General features: G+C 44.6%; 1 protein-coding gene across 4 annotated transcripts in view; it reads right to left on the bottom strand.

Moving 5' to 3' along the window:
- Window positions 1–10,360: 10,360 nt before the first annotated feature.
- ACSF3 (acyl-CoA synthetase family member 3) overlaps window positions 10,361–20,760 on the bottom strand; it is a 64,450-nt gene continuing 54,050 nt past the window's right edge. For all 4 annotated transcript variants that reach the window (XM_073659187.1, XM_073659188.1, XM_073659189.1 and 1 more), the window contains exons 8-10: window positions 13,361–13,495; window positions 12,677–12,788; window positions 10,361–11,945 (exon numbers count right to left, since the gene is read on the bottom strand). In XM_073659187.1, the coding sequence (XP_073515288.1) occupies window positions 11,828–11,945; window positions 12,677–12,788; window positions 13,361–13,495 (365 nt within the window). In that variant the 3' untranslated portion in view covers window positions 10,361–11,827. The remainder of the gene's footprint in view (window positions 11,946–12,676; window positions 12,789–13,360; window positions 13,496–20,760) is intronic.

Genomic DNA, 20,760 nt, shown 5'->3' with positions numbered 1-20,760 from the left:
TTGCAAATAATAACTTTGCCCTAATAGTTCTAAACTCACATACCCGTCCTGCGGGCCAGGCAATAGAAGTAGATAAAATGAGAATATACCAACTATGTAAATTGATTAGCTCAAACAATGAGACCACCTGAGCCCTGTGAGTAATGCCCTCCCTAACCCCTTGACCTGTGGATGTATACTTAAAAATGAGATATGCTTCTGTAGGAGAGAGACTTGGTTTACCCTCACCCTGTGTTGTCTGAGTGGTATTATGCCCACAGGGGGACCCCGGGTCTTCATGCAGAACCTACAGGAAAAGTTAATCGTGCTGCATGGAAAGCAGAGGTGCAGCACTAGAGAAGCCAGATGGAAAGTCAAAAGGCTAAAATCTTCACCAAAGACGCTATTGCCTGAAGCTGCCAGAAATTTCACAAAAACTACATTACTTTGTTTTTTTTAAGTGAAAGTAAATTTTACAGAAGTATTAGTTTTCCTTAAGGAGCTCAACACCATGGGGAAATAAAGTATGGAAATTCGCTCTCTTGCAGAATATCCTAGGAGAGGTAACTACCATGGGAATTGGAAGGATCCGACAGCATGAAGCCCCATCGATCCCAAGAACGGGGCTCTGAAATGTCCGGTTGTAATTTTTCCTTTATGTCGGAGCTAGTCGTGAGCTGTACTTAGCTGTCCCATAGAGGATGTATGGGGAGATGATGTGCATGTGTTGCCACCACTTCATTCCAAGAAAGGGCATTTTGGACCCTTTGATGGCATCATTGCGACCCAGGACGATCTGCAAGTTAGCACCTATCCTTATAACTTTTAATCTTGGGAATAACCCTTTAAAGGGCCAGATGCTGACTTGTAGGGTAGGTTCCTCTCCTAGGTGGTACTTGTGAGATGCAATTTTGTGAGATATACAATCCGAGTACAGTTCGCCATGTCTATAAATTCTTATAAAAATGTAGTATATGGAAAGGAAAATGTGACAGAAATAAGAGAGCGAGTTCTGAAAAATCCTCCTGCTTGTCATCTTCACTATCCTGCCTGTCACTCTTCCCTGACAGCACAGTCGTCATTGCTCCCGCTGTCTGTAAGTCTATCTTTTTTAATGTCTCCGTGCCCTTGACTAATGTCACTGACGGATATTGTTTATCGTGTTAATGGACTAGACAGTTCAACAAGAGCGCAGTCCGCCCCCACCGTGTACGTTCACATGAGCGCACATCCTATACCCATAGGCACCACCCTTCTTCCCCTCTCTGACCTGCCTGCTGCCACGCAGGACAGGGGCAGCAGAGCAGATGTTGCCTGCCACTGGCATTCTCTAGCCTGGGCATAGCCACATCACATCACATTATGCCAGAGCAGCACTAAGCATATTCTGTCTGTCCTCCACACCAGCTGAAGGATTCACATTGCCCTGGGCACTAATACTACAAAGGGAGAGACAGGGCTGAAAAATCTCTCCACCCCCCCACTGCCATAAAATAGTAAAAATGAATGCATTAACTCACCTCATCTACATAACCGCTAGAAAGGAGGATGATGTTACGTAGCGATTGTACAGAGTGTTCACGACTGGGTGCGTACTCACAAGTATATACAAAATGTGCACAAGTGCTCGGTGGTATTTTCTAATTTCTAATATAAAATAAATAGAAATGTACCAAAACTATATACTTAACCTCCTGTCAATTGTCAAAAATACATTTTTTTAATCTGGTGTAAAAGCCTCTGTTCTCCCGATTCCAGCGATGTTTTTCTTTTCTTCCTACTCCTTTCCATTCCTGAGATATGGTCCCTTCTTTCTTGAATAGAAGGCTAGTCTTGTTAGCCAACTGGGAGAGATCCTCAAGAACACGCCCACAAAAAGAGTTGAAGATCATGCCTACTTGGCTAAAAGACTAGCTTTATATTCCAGGAAGAGAAGGCCATATCTCAAGAATGGAGAGGCGTACGAACAAAAGAAAAACATCGCCGGATTCAGGAGAATGACCGAATTTACATAATATAATAATATTACATATTTATGAGCAAGTGACAAGTCCTCGAAGTGCATAATCCTCAAAGTGCACTTCCTAATGGCATAATTATAGGGGTTAATTAATAGTAGTCACGGACAGTTGATTGTTTTATGTGGAACGAGTTGCCAGTTTTGAAAGACACCATTCATTTTATCAAATATTATACTTAAAAATAGGAAAAAAAATTCCAAGTGAAATAAGACGCAATTCCGCCATTGTTTTCTTTTAGGAGTTTTGTTTTTATGGAGTTCATTGTGCAGAAAAAAAAAATACCTGGAAATTTATTTTAAAGCTCAATACATTTACAACTATACCAAATTTATAATTTTTTATTTTTAAAATTCAGAATTTTGTAAAAAATAATAATATTTTTCCCTTCTTTTGCTTTCTGAGACCTGTATATATTTTTTTATTTTTATATGGATGGAACTATGTGAGGGCTTGTTTGATTGCACGTTGAGCTGTAGCTTTTATTGAAACAACTTTCATATAAAGTTTTGATCGCTTGCATTTTTTGGCGGGGTTGGAGGGGGATACAGAAGCCAAAAAAACGACAATTCGGACTTATCAATTTATGATACAAAATATACAAAATATTCATTTTTTTATTTCTTTATTTTTGAATTAACTTTTTATGAAGTTTTTTTAATATTACATTTTTTTTTAATTTTTCATTATTTTTTTAATTCTTCTGGGGGTCTTGAAAGTGTGATTTTTTTATCAATTGTACTATATACTACAATAACACTCCTAGGAGAGAGGTCAAGGGCATGTGTGGCCATCAGGTTCCCTCCCACGACCTTTGTTGGATGGACATTAGGGTTGCAGCCCGACCCTTGCCCTTGCTGTGGTCTTCTGATCCAGAGGGTGATGGAAAGTTTTTGGGGGCTCCTTTGGGAGAGGGTCTGCAATAGACCAAATCATTGTGCACATTTTGTTTTATGGCATCGCCGCAACTTTATTTTACTTTGCACTGGGAATGTCAATCGAAAAATTAAATGAATAGGGTTGAGCTGGTTGAGAGGGTGCCGTTGGTCCCCACGGCAGTCCCTCACAATCACGCCATCATTCTAAAATGATTAAAAATTGCTTTAAATATGTTGTGTAATGTAGAAAATATCTATTCCATAAGAAACACATCGGATGCAAGACCCCATATGCCAGTCTGATCCTTGCAAGGAGGGCTTCCGAAAGATGCATCATGTTACATTACAGAGGATGTAGCGGTCTAAGGAACCAAGGGTGGTATAATTTTTACGACGTACAGACATATAGATGAGGACTTTGTCCTAAAAAAAATGATTCAGAGGGGCATTAATCCCCTTCTTCCCCCCTCACAAAGTACCAGAAGTGTACCGTGTGTTGTCAAGGGAGAGAATCCTGCGAGGATAGGATGAGCTGCGCATATAGCAGTAATAAAACCAGCCGAGCCTGGAATTTTTATCTGGCAATAAAAGATAATGTCAGCTATAAAGAAACTTGGAAGCCCAGCACCCCCCGGGCACACATTCCACCGTCTGCTGATTGCTGCAAACACAGCACGGGCAGAGCACGGGGAGTTCGCGCAGCACAATGAGGGGAGCAGACAACAATGTACTGGGCACGCAGTACAGAGGGCAAAAAGCGGAGGGAGAAAGGATGGCATAACCTCCGAGAGATAAGTGTCTATTACACCAGACGAGCACAATGGACACATAATAGCGTGAAGAGCACAACACCCCCAGAAGAAGCTTTATATAGGGGAGGGGTACGATGCAAAGCACCAATCAAGTCCGCGACCAAAGAAAAGTGTCATTACAAAAGGACAGAATAATGGCATTAATCAAGGCATGGAGTATAAACGATAGCGCCAAGGCAAGGAAGCACAGGGTACTGCATGCAAAATACAACAGTGAGCTAGATTGAGCGCAGGATTACAGGGGCGCCATACCACCTGTATTCAATATCGGGGCATTAATGTCTAGTATTCCTCTATACAAGACACTAGTGCGGACACACATATACTGGGAATGATTTGGGGTTCCGATGTAGAAGAACGGAGTTAAACTGGAGCAGAGAAGAGCGACCGAGGGTATTAAGGGAATGGGCTACTGAAGAAGACTGGGGGGGGAAGTCAGTATGGAAAACGAAGGCTCAGGGTGACCTTAGCATACACCATACAAATATATGGGGGGGGCAGAACAGAGGTCTGTATAATGAGCTTATTACACTTAGACCCTCGACGGGGACAAGGGGGCATCCTATACGTTGTGAGGAAAGCAGGTGTAATAATAATCACAGATTGCGATTCTTTACTGTATGAGCAGTGAGACTATGGATTCTTTACTGTACAAGCAGTGAGACTATGGATTCTTTACTGTACAAGCAGTGAGACTATGGATTCTTTACTGTGTAAGTAGTTATACTATTGATTCTTTACTGTGCGAGCAGTGAAACTATGCATTCATTACTATGTGAGCAGTGAGACTATGGATTCTTTACTGTGCGAGCAGTGAGACTATGGATTCTTTACTGTGCGAGCAGTGAGACTATGAATTCTTTACCGTGCGAGCAGTGAAACTATGCATTCTTTACTGTGTGAGCAGTGAGACTATGGATTCTTTACTGTGTGAGCAGTGAAACTATGGATTCTTTACTGTGTGAGCAGTGAAACTATGGATTCTTTACTGTGTGAGCAGTGAGGCTATGGATTCTTTACTGTGTGAGCAGTGAAACTATGGATTCTTTACTGTGTGAGCAGTGAAACTATGGATTCTTTACTGTGAGCAGTGAAACTATGCATTCTTTACTGTGTGAGCAGTGAAACTATGCATTCTTTACTGTGTGAGCAGTGAAACTATGGATTCTTTACTGTGTGAGCAGTGAAACTATGGATTCTTTACTGTGTGAGCAGTGAAACTATGCATTCTTTACTGTGTGAGCAGTGAAACTATGCATTCTTTACTGTGTGAGCAGTGAAACTATGGATTCTTTACTGTGTGAGCAGTGAAACTATGGATTCTTTACTGTGTGAGCAGTGAAACTATGGATTCTTTACTGTGTGAGCAGTGAAACTATGGATTCTTTACTGTGTGAGCAGTGAAACTATGCATTCTTTACTGTGTGAGCAGTGAAACTATGGATTCTTTACTGTGTGAGCAGTGAAACTATGGATTCTTACTGTGAGAGCAGTGAAACTATGGATTCTTTACTGTGTAAGAAGTTATACTATTGATTCTTTACTGTAAGAGCAGTGAGACTACAGATTCTTTATTGTGCAAACAGTGACTCTATGAATTCTTTACTGTGTGAGCAGTGAGACTATGGATTCTTTACCATGCGAGCAGTGAGATTATGGATTCTTTACTATGTGAGCAGTGAGGCTATGGATTCTTTACTGTGTGAGCAGTGAAACTATGGATTCTTTACTGTGTGAGCAGTGAAACTATGCATTCTTTACTGTGTGAGCAGTGAAACTATGGATTCTTTACTGTGTGAGCAGTGAAACTATGGATTCTTACTGTGAGAGCAGTGAAACTATGGATTCTTTACTGTGTAAGAAGTGATACTATTGATTCTTTACTGTAAGAGCAGTGAGACTACAGATTCTTTATTGTGCAAACAGTGACTCTATGAATTCTTTACTGTGTGAGCAGTGAGACTATGGATTCTTTACCATGCGAGCAGTGAGATTATGGATTCTTTACTATGTGAGCAGTGAGACTATGGATTCTTTACTGTGCGAGCAGTGAGACTATGGATTCTTTACCATGTGAGCAGTGAGATTATGGATTCTTTACTATGTGAGCAGTGAGACTATGGATTCTTTACTGTGCGAGCAGTGAAACTATGAATTCTTTACCATGCGAGCAGTGAAACTATGCATTCTTTACTGTAAAAGCAGTGAAACTATGGATTCTTACTGTGAGAGCAGTGAAACTATGGATTCTTACTGTGAGAGCAGTGAGATTATGGATTCTTTACTGTCCGAGCAGTGAGACTATGGATTCTTTACTATGTGAGCAGTGAGACTATGGATTCTTTACTGTATGAACAGTGAGACTATGGATTCTTTACTATGTGAGCAGTGAGACTATGGATTCTTTACTATGTGAGCAGTGAGACTATGGGTTCTTTACTGTTCGAGCAGTGAGACTATGGATTCTTTACTGTCCGAGCAGTGAGACTATAAAACTCTGCCACATGATGCTGTAATGGTCGATTCACTCCACAATTACTATGAGGACCTGAAAAATTAAATATTACAGATTATGGGACGTTGATCCAGGGAGCTAGTCTCATTGCTGTATGTGGTGCCTGGAAAACTTTTTTCCCCTATTATGGGGCAATTAGCATCTGCCTTATGGGGTTTTTGCCTTCCTCTCGATCAACATGTTAGGTTAAAGGTTGAACTCGAAGGACTTGTGTCTACTTTCAACCTTATAAACTAAAACTATAAATGCAATTTATTGTTCCCTGTTATCAGCCGTTTCAGGCTGTAGTGTTCTTCAATGAGAAGAAAAGAGTAAAAAAATAAAAAAATTCTAATTCTTTCCGAAAAATGGGGAATGTTTAAAATAATAATTAAAGGGGTTATAACGGAGCCACATGAGAAGTAAGCATTGCGGACGATGGTCCGACTCCACAACCTGACGATCGTGCTCCTGTCCTTGAACGGCAGGAGCGCGGGGGTAGGGACATCACTTCCACTCCGGGTAACCCCATTAAAGGGATTTTGGGGGTCTTAGGATGGGTCACCAGCACCAGTGGAGGAATACTTCTCTACAACGTTTTCCTCTGCTTTCATTGACTTCTGAATTGAGGATCTGCCTGGAAAGTGACATTTAGAGGAACATTAAGGGACAAAACTTTTTTTTGGGGGGGGACCATGCATGTCATTACTCCTGCAAGATTAGTCCCGTCACTAGTCCTGTGGCTAGGTCAGGGGGTTAATTGCTGCCTGGCGAGCCCAATACTCCCATTTTAGATCCAATCTATCACAACAGATTCCTGTAGAATTAGACTAATGATTCGGACCCCTGGTCGCTCTCCCCCTACACAGTGCACAAAGAGACAGGCATATTCCCCTTCATTACCTGTGGCCGCACTGGCCGAGCGATGGATCGTTAGCAGCCGGCCTGCTATTTATTCCCCGCTGGGTCCTGCCTGTCACCGGAGCAGTTATGAATGAGCCTCTGCTGCTCCGTATTGATCCGACTGCCAAGTCCAGGAGATGTCACCAAAATCAGGACCACACCAGGGACCAAAGCCAAGGGATTAACTCTTTACGGTGCAAAGAAAAGCTTGCCATTAATTGCAATAATAACTTGCGGATAATTGCAAAATGAACGCGATCTGCTCTGCACGGTACAGGTCTGATTTACGGAGCCCACGTAACGTCCTGCATGTTACATGTTTTGCAATTATAGAATAGTTTAATGGAATTTGCCGTATACAGCAGACATGACAGCTCGCTGACTGATCCCAGCGAGTCTGGGATAATTGCAGCACAGAAATGCTCTGTAGGTAATTAGGGTATAATGGACTCCATGTTGCCTGACTGCTCTGCAGGTAATTACAGTACAATGTGCCCCATGTTATAGGACTGGTTTTGGGGTAATTACGGTATAGCGCTGTGTGTAAATGCTCTGCAAGTAATTACTGTATAATGTGCGCCGTACTGTATGACCGAAGGCTGAGGGCGATCGCATGACAATCTGCAAATACATGGAGGGAGAGCACAGATCTGTATAATGAGCTTTTCACACCTACATTTGCACTGATGAAAAGGGGGCATTCTCTTCATCCTCATAGGAAGGGATTCTTTACTGTACAAGCAGTGAGACTATGGTTTCTTTACTGTACAAGCAGTGACTATGGATTCTTTACTGTACAAGCAGTGAGGCTATGGATTCTTTACTGTAAAAGCAGTGAGACTGGATTCTTTACTGTGTGAGCAGTGAGACTATGGATTCTTTACTGTACAAGCAGTGAGACTATGGATTCTTACTGTGCGAACAGTGAGACTATGGATTCTTTACTGTAAAAGCAGTGAGACTATGGATTCTTTACTGTGTGAGCAGTGAGACTATGGATTCTTTACTGTGCGAACAGTGAGACTATGGATTCTTTACTGTAAAAGCAGTGAGACTATGGATTCTTTACTATGTGAGCAGTGAGACTATGGATTCTTTACTGTGCGAACAGTGAGACTATGGATTCTTTACTGTAAAAGCAGTGAGACTATGGATTCTTTACTGTGTGAGCAGTGAGACTATGGATTCTTTACTGTGCGAACAGTGAAACTATGGATTCTTTACTGTGTGAGCAGTGAAACTATGGATTCTTTACTGTGCGAACAGTGAGACTATAGATTCTTTACTGTAAAAGCAGTGAGACTATGGATTCTTTACTGTGCGAGCAGTGAGGCTATGGATTCTTTACTGTGCGAGCAGTGAGACTATGGATTCTTTACTGTAAAAGCAGTGAGACTATGGATTCTTTACTGTAAAAGCAGTGAGACTATGGATTCTTTACTGTGCGAGCAGTGAGACTATGGATTCTTTACTGTGCGAGCAGTGAGGCTATGGATTCTTTACTGTGTGAGCAGTGAGACTATGGATTCTTTACTGTGTGAGCAGTGAGACTATGGATTCTTTACTGTGTGAGCAGTGAGACTATGGATTCTTTACTGTCCGAGCAGTGAGACTATGGATTCTTTACTGTCCGAGCAGTGAGACTATGGATTCTTTACTGTCCGAGCAGTGAGACTATGGATTCTTTACTGTAAAAGCAGTGAAACTATGGATTCTTTACTGTGTGAGCAGTGAGACTATGGATTCTGTACTGTGTGAGCAGTGAGACTATGGATTCTTTACTGTAAAAGCAGTGAGACTATGGATTATTTACTGTAAAAGCAGTGAGACTATGGATTCTGTACTGTGCGAGCAGTGAGACTATGGATTCTTTACTGTGTGAGCAGTGAGACTATGGATTCTTTACTGTGTGAGCAGTGGAAATAAGGATTCTTTACTGTCTGAGCAGTGAGAATACGGCTAACAAACAAAGTAGCACTCTGTAACGTTAAGTTTGCGAACATGAAATATATGAAATATGAATAGCATTACTGCTGTAGAAAATAGAAATAAATGAGAAATCTTAGCGCATAAATTGGCCAATTCATGTGTACCTGGTAGCCACGGTAAGGAGTTTCTCAAAATACCAGGAACTACCAATGTGAATACCTCTCTAAGGTACCTAATTTTACCACAAAAAAACTGGGAAAATGTATTGACTCGATTATAAGCCTAGGGTGGGAAACACAGCAGCTACTGGTAAATTTCCCCATCCTGGTAAGTATTGCCCACTCATCCCCAATCCTGGTATTTATGGCCAATGGTGGTTGGAACCAAAGGTCTCAAATTTGGACTCATCAGACCAAAGCACAGATTTCCATTGGTCTAATGTCCATTCCTTGTGTTCTTTAGCCCAAACAAGTCTCTTCTGCTTGTTGCCTGTCCTTAGCAGTGGTTTCCTAGCAGCTATTTTACCATGAAGGCCTGCTGCACAAAGTCTCCTCTTAACAGTTGTTGTAGAGATGTGTCTGCTGCTAGAACTCTGTGTGGCATTGACCTGGTCTCTAATCTGAGCTGCTGTTAACCTGCGATTTCTGAGGCTGGTGACTCGGATAAACTTATCCTCAGAAGCAGAGGTGACTCTTGGTCTTCCTTTCCTGGGGCGGTCCTCATGTGAGCCAGTTTCTTTGTAGCGCTTGATGGTTTTTACAACTGCACTTGGGGACACTTTCAAAGTTTGCCCAATTTTTCGCACTGACTGACCTTCATTTCTTAAAGTAATGATGGCCACTCGTTTTTCTTTACTTAGCTGCTTTTTTCTTGCCATAATACAAATTCTAACAGTCTATTCAGTAGGACTATCAGCTGTGTATCCACCTGACTTCTGCACAACACAACTGATGGTCCCAACCCCATTTATAAGGCAAGAAATCCCACTTATTAAACATGACAGGGCACACCTGTGAAGTGAAAACCATTTCCGGTGACTACCTCTTGAAGCTCATCAAGAGAATGCCAAGAGTGTGCAAAGCAGTCATCAAAGCAAAAGGTGGCTACTTTGAAGAACCTAGAATATAAGACATATTTTCAGTTGTTTCACACTTTTTTGTTAAGTATATAATTCCACATGTGTTAATTCATAGTTTTGATGCCTTCAGTGTGAATGTACAATTTTCATAGTCATGAAAATACAGAAAAATCTTTAAATGAGAAGGTGTGTCCAAACTTTTGGTCTGTACTGTATATATATATGGTATAGCGACAAGCTAGGCTGTATGCGACACAGGACACGGTCTCTTTAAATTTCGGGTTAGTTTATTAAGCGTCATATACTACCCTGGAGTCCATAAAGAAAAACACAGTCTGTTCGGCTAAAGAGACAAAACAAAATACAAAATTGCAGCACAGTCCGTATATCGGCCAATGTCCGGCCACTCAGGATTAAACACACACGGTTCAGCACAGCACGTGTGCGCTCCTTCCTGGAGCAGAGTTTCTCCAGACACTGAACACACCTGAGTGTCAGGGCTGGCTATTTAAAGGCCAGACCACTCCCTGGATTGGAGACATGGTGGATGATGTCCAGCCCTGTACTTTGTCATCCACTAAAAACATTCCCTTGTAAACCTGAGCCATTAACCCACTCTACACCTAATGTGCAGGGGAAACTTCCATGTTTCACATCACTGAGGCTAACAGCCTCAGTGAAACATATCTCCCCTCCAACACACGTCCACGATTTTTTTTATAAACTTTGGAAAATAGTGACATATAATTTTTTTTTGAGAGGGTAGGGGTGGGGGATTTTGTCACTATTTTTTGAAGTTTGTAAAAATAAATAAATATAGGGCTTTTTTTTCTGCTTGGTGAACTCAAAGTTTTAAGGACACAATATTTTGATCGCTTTTATTGCATTTTTTTTCATGCAGGTGTGGAGATTAATTCTCTTAGCAGCTTTTACTGTACGAACTAATTAATGTTTTGATAGACTGGACTTACAGTCCAGTACAGCAATACTAAATATCTTTCTTTTTCTTTGTTTTTAAGAAACAAGTGATTTAAATTTTTATATATATTTTTTAGATTTTCCAAAACTTTTTAGTCCCCTTAGGGGACTTGATTGCTTGTTCTATATACTGCAATACACCTGTATTGTACTATATAAGAAAAATCACTGACTGTGTCATCCACATGACCAACGACACCACTGGCAGGGAAATGGAGCAATATTGAATAGGCAAGTATCTTATGGGCAAGGATTTCATTTTATTAAGATTTCATTGCAATTCCAATCAGTGTGAACCTCCAAGAGATTATATTCATGTAGCGATTACAGAAGAGAGCCACATTATCACACGGATCAAGTAAAAACTTCTGTATATTCACACGCGACAGATTGGCTGCCGAAATATCTGCGACTGCAAATCTGTTCCATACGTCTGCATGGGACTGTGTCCGTGGATTTCTAAAAGCCCCCTTGTAAATGTCCGATTCCAGGCGTTGTTTCATACAGCTCTCTGGTCAGGGGTGATACAGATTAAGCAGAGCTGAATAAATAATCTAAAGATATCGTGATGCGTTATCTGCGGTATTTCCATAGGAATGCAGATTACCCTGCGTTCTTATATTATCACACGGCTTAACAGCTCAGCTCTGCTACATCTGTACCTTACCTGGAGTATATACCCGTGTACGCTCTCCATTACGGACTCGTCTTGGTGTGTGATCAGGCAGGTACGGTATATTCTGCGCCCCCCTCCCTTCTCACTGAGGATAGAAGAGAGCCAGCAGTTGTTTTTTATTGATTTTTCCCATCTGGTTTCGGGGAATTTCTTCCACCCGGATGAGCTCAGCAGGAATGCAGTACGGGGCCATGACTGCCCTAAATAAGAAAAGGGAACAGGGCTTAGATACTTGTATCACGTATGTGCCGGGTCTGCATGCAAAATGTGTCAACGGAAAGAAAGCAAAGAAACCTACTGCTGTACTAATATTTAATATATATTTGCTCTCTGCAGGACTACAAGTCTCAGCAAAATACCCAAATTCCAATTGCATCTGTAATATTGGCGGCCACAGAATGTAAAGAGCTTTACAGCAGCTTACAGAGGTTGGGAGATGACGGCATTTCCACCCTTCTCAATACTTTCCTTATTGATTCAGCTTTTGACATGGCTGGATGTAGTGACTAATCTGTGCAATGACCGAGAAACATGCAAGGTCTTAGAGGCACAAAGAAAAGAAACATGGCTGCGACGGAGCAAAGCAACATGAGATCAATAAGGGCCTAAAAGTTTCTTGCCTCGTAGTTGGGCAGAAGAATGAAACCACAAGTGCAAGGGGGAAAAAATAATCACTAATCACATGTACTATCCTTTTGCTTTTTTTGTGTCTGTCCTCTTGGGGGACACACTTATTGTACATCTGCAAGAAGCAGGCACTGCTGGTAATATCGAACCTTGTTGCTAAGATTTAGTACTTCTAATGAAGTCGTGAACACATGCTAAAAACTCGTAGGTGCTCCCATAAAACGGACATCGCTATAGTGGATGTGGGTCTTATGTTAATGCCATATAACCATTAAGTCTATCACCATCTCCATCATCTACTCACCTGCCCCATTCCTTCAGTTTCTTTAAGGACAGTATATGCCCCTCACGTACTTTCACAATGGCCGACACTCGCTGCCCCCAGGTTGCATCTGGAGCTCCGATCACAGCCACATCTAGAAGCAGAAGAACCAGGTTGCATTATAAAGTTTCATAGTTATAAGTTGTATAAGTTATTCCCTATACACAGGATATCTTAATGATGGCTGGGGGACAATTGATATGACCCTGACCCATCCTGTATGTCTGGCAGTCTCATAGAGGAAAAAAAAAAATGGAGCCAAGGTGCACGTGCTCAACCTCTCCTCCAAAATGGTCAGAACCCCTAAATTATCCTCTATCCTCGAGAAAAACCCTTTAAATCAAACCTGTCAGTAAATTCATTCATGAATCAGAGCCTGGTTGCGTGATTGCAGCAAGGTATGTTTTTCTTTGCAATGCCAGAGATGAGACTAATCTGGCGCTTCTTCTTGCATCACTGCAGGTGATTGACAGGTCTCTCTTATGTGAGTACATTGAGAAAGACCTGTCAATCAACTAGAGCGGGGCGGGTAAACTGCTCCAGATTAGGCTCATCTCTCCCTATAGTCCCAAGCCGGCTCTTCAGATATACCTGGCTGCAATTGTGCATTCATGCTGTCAATGAATCGAGCATGAATCGAATATGGTTTCCCTTTAATTTACACACCTGTAATGCTAGGATGTGCCAAGAGGTGGCGCTCCACTTCTAAGGCGCTGATTTTATACCCTCCGCTTTTTATGATGTCCACAGAGGTTCTGCCCAAGATCCAGTAAGAATTGTCCTTGAAGACTGCGGTGTCACCTGAGAAGACACACTTACAAATATATAATATTGTATATATACAAGCACAAAAACAGTATACAAAACGGCCAATAAAGGACCAACCTTCATTACTTGTGCAATGAATTTACACCCATATTTTTTTGCACTGTTACATTTCATGGGCTAATAGCTATTGCCGCCTCCGTGGCTACTGGTGTCGCATGAGTAGTAATGGGTTGGTCAAGCGCATACTTACCTGCACACAGATAGCACTGTTGGTGTACTGGACACTCACCAGGTTCAGTCCTGAAGTCACATCAACAGCGCTGCAGCCAATCAGCGAGCTCAGCGGCTCAGGCCATGAACTAGAGCTCACTGATCAGCCATAATGTTAACGATGCAAACAATAAGACACCTAGAGCAGAGGTGGAGACTCATCATTGGACCTGGGGAGGCAGAGTAAAGAATTTTGTTTAAAAAAAAAAAATGCAGCTTGAGGACCGAGGTTTTCTGAAACTGGAAGATCCCTTTAACTATTTATCCGGTACTCATATTCATAGCTGCCTTAGTCCTTTAAGCACTTGCTCTTCCTCACGGGTGTCCCCACACTCCGGCTTTTCCCTGGTCCCTCCATTTATAGCCGGTTACAAATGGCTGCCTGGGTCAGGGCCGTCTAATTACGGCTATCCCATGTAGTCTCCGGCTTTCCAGTTTACACCAATTGCTCCCAGTCCGCCCCCGTAATGTGCATAGCCATCCATCCCAGCCGGTAAGAGGCATCGAGATAATCTATCCCCAGCCTCGAGCATCATGTCTCCGAGGTAGTAAACACAGCAGCGCTCCCCAGGGTGGTCCGCAAGGAGAGAGGGGGGCTCAGAATGAATTAAGAGACTGTCGTATCATCTATTTCCCGGAGTGGTCCATGTAACTGGGGACTGTAAATGCTGCAGCCGGGATGGGTCTGGGGAGAGGAAAAAAGGCTTTTCTAGTAGAATAAGAGTTGTTGGACAGATCGAAAAAACGGACCTCAGACCTAACACGCGGGGACGTGTGTGCCGCCGAGAGGAGACGATCGGGAGGATGTATCCCAAGATGGCGCCTCTTCTCTACGTCCATTGCTATGAAAGTTCTGGCCGGTATTAGGAAGTCCTATAAGCAATAAATGAAAAGAAGCTGGCACATGTGCCGCCACCAATCCACTCAATGCTGGTTGGACGCCAGCTGGAAAAGGGGAGATGGGACTCACAGTTATCCGACATTTATGGCCATTTTCTCGTTAGTCCTCAAATTATCAAATTTCCCAAAATTCTCATTGACTATGTGCACACCGAATCTTATTACTAAACTTTCTCAAAGTTTTCGAGAAGTTTTGCATTCCAAAAACCTCTAACTGCACATAGCCACTGAAGAAAAGTTGGTTCCCTTAGCTAAAACAACATTTAGTTTTATCAGGACACTTCATCTATTTATTTTTTTTCTAATCCCAAATTTGTGCTTTGTCTTTAACATAAAACGCAAAACATGGGAACACGGAAAACACACAGAAAAATCCAGTCCACTGCAAGCCCTGTCCAAAACAAGAGCCACATGGCCCAGTCATTATGCTTCCAAACCAGAAATCCCACCCCCAGCCTTGTAAGGCTATGTTCACACTAGGCGTTTTTTCTATGCAAATTTTAGCTGCATTTTACAGTACCAGAAAAGTCTATGAGATTCCAGAAATCTCATGCACACATCTTGGTTTTTGTGTTATCAGTATTTTGTGCTTTGCGTGTTTTTTTGCACAATAGAGCAGGTCACTTCTTTCAGCGTTTTTCACCCATTGAAAGTAATAGGTGGTGAAAAAACGCCTAGTGTGAACATAGCTATCAGGTTTTGCAGCGTTTTTAGTGAAAAAAGCAAGTACAGCAGTATGTGAAAATCATTTATTTTTGTGATTGTATCATCTTGTCTTTGTCACCTGAGATGGTAGTTTGGATTAGGACAGTTTAATTAAATTAATGATGTGCACACAGCAATCATTGGCTGAGCTAGGTGTGAGATTGAACAATACCTGTGGCCCATGGAGGTGTGAAATTGAACAATCCCTGAGCAACTCAATAGCAGACCATAGTGTGAAAGTAAATAGTGTCCTACAAACTCAATGCACTGCCAGTGTCTAAACTATTCCTGAACAATTCACCTCCGCCCACTGTTACATTAGTAATTCTGGTTTCACATATGTCTTGCATTTGTGACCTGTGTTCATGCTTCTGTGGTGGAAACAAAGCTGAACTCTGGGATCCTGAAAAACGCACCAAAAAAACGCACCAAACCTGCGTTGTTGACGCAGCTTCTTTCCTGCAGAAAAAAACGCCTAGTGTGAACATAGCCTAAGGCCAAGAGAGACCCCAAACGTCTCAGTTTGGTAAAGTGAGTATTAGAATTGCCTGGTTAGATGAAATCTTGTAAAATGTCCTATCCTTTCAGGATCCTCCTCTATTAAACTCCCACCCGGAAGAGGACACCCATCCATGTGTTTCACAATAGGCGCCTCGATTTCCATGCAGAGGTCATTTCCTCTCCTATGACAGCGAATCGAGATGGACAGGGGGCTTTCAGCTGTGAGATTCCCTGTGATCAATTTACCATCAGGGAACATTTCCAACAAAAAATGTTAATCCAATCTCTATAGCATTTTTAAAGGGGTTCTCTCATGAAGAAGACCCCCTGTCCACATTCCCTATTAGGGCAAATTGATGCCACAAACGTGTTCTCGTGCTTAAATGGATTTTTTAGAATTCAGAAAACCCCTGTCTCTAGGGGCAGGTTGTTTAAAAAAAAAACAAAGTGCATTACTGCTCCTTCCCGGGTCCAGCGCTGAGTCTGCACCGCTGCTCTGGGCTTCTGTTATTGTCTGTAACGCTGCTGCAGCCAATCACAATTTAAAGGCTGCAGTGCTGCAGACAATAACAAAAACAAGAACAGAGTCGGAGACTCAGCGCTGGACCGGGGGAGAGTGAGTAAAGCCCAGTAAAAAAAAAAAGTTGGGGACAGGATTTTTCTGATATAAGACTAGAAAGCCACCAAAAAAAAAGAGCAGCTTCTGCAAGGTAATGGACAGTCATGCTGTCTCGAAGCCGGCAGAGCGTGTGACCACAAATGGCTTCCCCTAATGACGACGATTTAGGGGTTAGAGAACCCAAACTGTCAAGGATCGGCGCCAACTTCTAATCGAAAACTTGAAATTTCCTCTAAGATGGAATAATCTGTCCAGCCTCCTTGCAGACCGGGTGATGGAGTCTTACACCGCCGTTCCCATCCTGCATTTCTCATGTACGGAAGCTATGAATCCTCCTGCATTCATATAAAAGCACTTTAAAAAAATTCAGCAAATAAAAAAAAAAGTAGATGTGGCGCTCGTCCAAAATTGTAAGAAATATTGCTATCAATTATGATAACCGTAATGATGCAGCATTTCTCACGACGATGAATTATTTAACCTATACCCAGGTGGACTTTACTGATGCGCTGTGTAAGAACAGAGCTGTTTTTCACATTTTTTTTTTCTTTTACCGATTGGCCATAGATAAATGTATTTTTATTATTTTCCCTCTTAAATTTGGGAATACACTAAGGGGGTTCTCGGGTTCGGTGTCTTCTCGGTGGGGAGCAGAGCTGTTTTTGGCTGAGTGTCTCTCGCATGTGCGTGTGTGGTATCCCCCAGATTCCCCCCTTCCCCTCTCGCACGCATAAGGAGTCGCATCAATAGTCCTCCATCTGCTCGCATACATCACACTCTTCATCTCAGTTTATTAGCCGGAATAAATCATAAATATTTCATTGTACATCAGCGAGGCCGGCGGGGGGAAGACGAGCCATCCATCTCACACCCGCTCGCGGAGACCTGCCACCCGCCAATAACCCTTTCACTCTATTAAGCAAGATTGATACAGTGCAGGAATCTGCTCATAGAGGGACACGAGGGGGCGAGAGCTCTGGGGACCCCCGGCCGACCGGCGATGTGCAGGAATCTGCTCATAGAGGGACACGAGGGGGCAAGAGCTCTGGGGACCCCCGGCCGACCGGCGATGTGCAGGAATCTGCTCATAGAGGGACACGAGGGGGCAAGAGCTCTGGGGACCCCCGGCCGACCGGCGATGTGCAGGAATCTGCTCATAGAGGGATACGATGGGGCGAGAGCTCTGGGGACCCCCGGCCGACCAGCGATGTGCAGGCATCTGCTCATAGAGGGACACGAGGGGGCGAGAGCTCTGGGGACCCACAGCCGACCAGCGATGTGCAGGCATCTGCTCATAGAGGGACACGAGGGGGCGAGAGCTCTGGGGACCCCCGGGCAACCGGCGATGTGCAGGAACCTGCTCATAGAGGGACCCGAGGGGGCGAGAGCTCTGGGGACCCCCGGACGACAGGCGATGTGCAGGAATCTGCTCATAGAGGGACACGAGGGGGCAAGAGCTCTGGGGACCCCCGGCCGACTGGCGATGTGCAGGCATCTGCTCATAGAGGGACACGAGGGGACGAGAGCTCTGGGGACCCCCGGCCGACCAGCGATGTGCAGGCATCTGCTCATAGAGGGACACGAGGGGGCGAGAGCTCTGGGGACCCCCGGCCGACCAGCGATGTGCAGGCATCTGCTCATAGAGGGACACGAGGGGGCGAGAGCTCTGGGGACCCCCGGCCGACCAGCGATGTGCAGGCATCTGCTCATAGAGGGACCCGAGGGGGCGAGCGCTCTGGGGACCCCCGGACGACAGGCGATGTGCAGGAATCTGCTCATAGAGGGACACGAGTGGGCAAGAGCTCTGGGGACCCCCAGACGACAGGCGATGTGCAGGAATCTGCTCATAGAGGGACACGAGGGGGCAAGAGCTCTGGGGACCCCCGGCCGACCGGCGATGTGCAGGAATCTGCTCATAGAGGGATAAGAGGGGGCGAGAGCTCTGGGGACCCCCGGCCGACCAGCGATGTGCAGGCATCTGCTCATAGAGGGACACGAGGGGGCGAGAGCTCTGGGGACCCCCAGCCGACCAGCGATGTGCAGGCATCTGCTCATAGAGGGACACGAGGGGGCGAGAGCTCTGGGGACCCCCGGCCAACCGGCGATGTGCAGGAATCTGCTCATAGAGGGACCCGAGGGGGCGAGAGCTCTGGGGACCCCCGGACGACAGGCGATGTGCAGGAATCTGCTCATAGAGGGACACGAGGGGGCAAGAGCTCTGGGGACCCCCGGCCGACTGGCGATGTGCAGGCATCTGCTCATAGAGGGACACGAGGGGGCGAGAGCTCTGGGGACCCCCGGCCGACCAGCGATGTGCAGGCATCTGCTCATAGAGGGACACGAGGGGGCGAGAGCTCTGGGGACCCCCGGACGACAGGCGATGTGCAGGAATCTGCTCATAGAGGGACACGAGGGGGCAAGAGCTCTGGGGACCCCCAGACGACAGGCGATGTGCAGGAATCTGCTCATAGAGGGACACGAGGGGGCAAGAGCTCTGGGGACCCCCGGCCGACCAGCGATGTGCAGGCATCTGCTCATAGAGGGACACGAGGGGGCGAGAGCTCTGGGGACCCCCAGCCGACCGGCGATGTGCAGGAATCTGCTCATAGAGGGACACGAGGGGGCAAGAGCTCTGGGGACCCCCGACTGACCGGCGATGTGCAGGAATCTGCTCATAAAGGGACACGAGGGGGGAGAGAGCTCTGGGGACCCCCGGCCGACCAGCGATGTGCAGGAATCTGCTCATACAGGGATACGAGGGGGCGAGAGCTCTGGGGACCCCCGGCCGACCGGCGATGTGCAGGAATCTGCTCATAGAGGGACATGAGGGGGCATGAGCTCTGGGGACCCCCAGCCAACGTGCAGGAATCTGCTCATAGAGGGACACGAGGGGGCGAGAGCTCTGGGGACCCCCGCCCGACTGACGATGTGCAGGAATCTGCTCATAGAGGGACACGAGGGGTCGAGAGCTTTGGGGACCCTCGGCCGACGTGCAGGAATCTGCTCATAGAGGGACACGAGGGGGCGAGAGCTCTGGGGACCCCCGGCCGACCGGCGATGTGCAGGAATCTGCAAGATGTGACGTATCAGAGGAGAAATGAGTGAACGGAGGCAAAGAATAAAGCAAAAATCGATTTAGCAACGCCTTACTTATGTAAAGCCTGGCGTGTATTTGCACGCTGCAGAAATTGGGGGTCCGGAGCTGGAAATTCTGCTGCGGATTCGCATGAGTCTTTTCTGAATCCACAACAGCAAAATCAGCAACTCAAAACAATGGGAGGAGATCGGGGGGGGGGGAGGGGGGGGGGGTCCGTAGTGTAGATTTTGGCGAGGTATCGAAATCCACGTGAAAAAAAAAAACAACTCCAAGGATGGGATTTCTAGTGGAAATTACTTTTTAAGCAGTTTTGAAAAAGTTTTTTTTGCAGCCTTATGATTGGACCGTGCCTAATTTGGAGCACAATGCAGGTCTAGTCTAATGGGGATAAAAGTTCCCCATCCTGCTGATCGATGCTCGGTCCCAGCGGTCAGGCCCCCATCTAACAACAAGTTATCACCTATGGATTAAGTAATTAAGGTAAAAGGTGACATAACTATTTACAGTTCTTTATATACAGTGATCATCCTAGGTCAGGATTGACCCTATAATCAGACGTGAATGAACAGCTCCACATCCTCGAGTAGGGACTAATATATCCATGTATATTTATATAATATATACATATATGTGTGAGTGTGTATATATGTTATATATTCATTCACATCTGGCTAGGAGGTCAATCCCGACCTAGGATGTGATTTTCTCACCGGTCTTGATGAGGGGACATGGTGGAGTCAGATGTTCTTGATTCATGAAGAGTTGCACACCTCATCATGAGTCAGAAGCGTCTGACAGGTTCGGTGTGTTCCTGATTGGGGTAAGATTTTTGGGGTAGGCAACGCCACAGCTTGTCAGGAATAAGATGAGCTGTGGCGTAACGCTGCCGTCCTACCCCAGCTCCACCCATTTTGGTGAAGCTGGAGCTGGGAAAAAAAAATGGGCATGAAAAAGCCATAAGTCGCAAAATTTTGTACCAAAATGTTGTGACCTTTAAAAGCAATTTATGCCAGAATTCTTGCAAAAATACTTTGATTAATTGGGGCCACAGTGTATAGAGGTAGAACTGTCAATACCTACAATGTGGAACTGTAGTATAAAGCATATAGTGTGTGTGTCTGTATATGTATGAGTATACATAGATAGATATATAACTATATCTACACACACGATATACTACATACACAAATACAGTTCCACATTATA

Source organism: Phyllobates terribilis, unplaced genomic scaffold (genome assembly GCF_046119375.1).
Source record: "Phyllobates terribilis strain yellow unplaced genomic scaffold, ASM4611937v1 Scaffold_13__5_contigs__length_258822181, whole genome shotgun sequence".
In the NCBI taxonomy this organism is placed as follows: domain Eukaryota; kingdom Metazoa; phylum Chordata; class Amphibia; order Anura; family Dendrobatidae; genus Phyllobates; species Phyllobates terribilis.
Note: the sequence above shows the minus strand (reverse complement) of the source record. Positions and strands in the feature narration are given on the sequence as shown.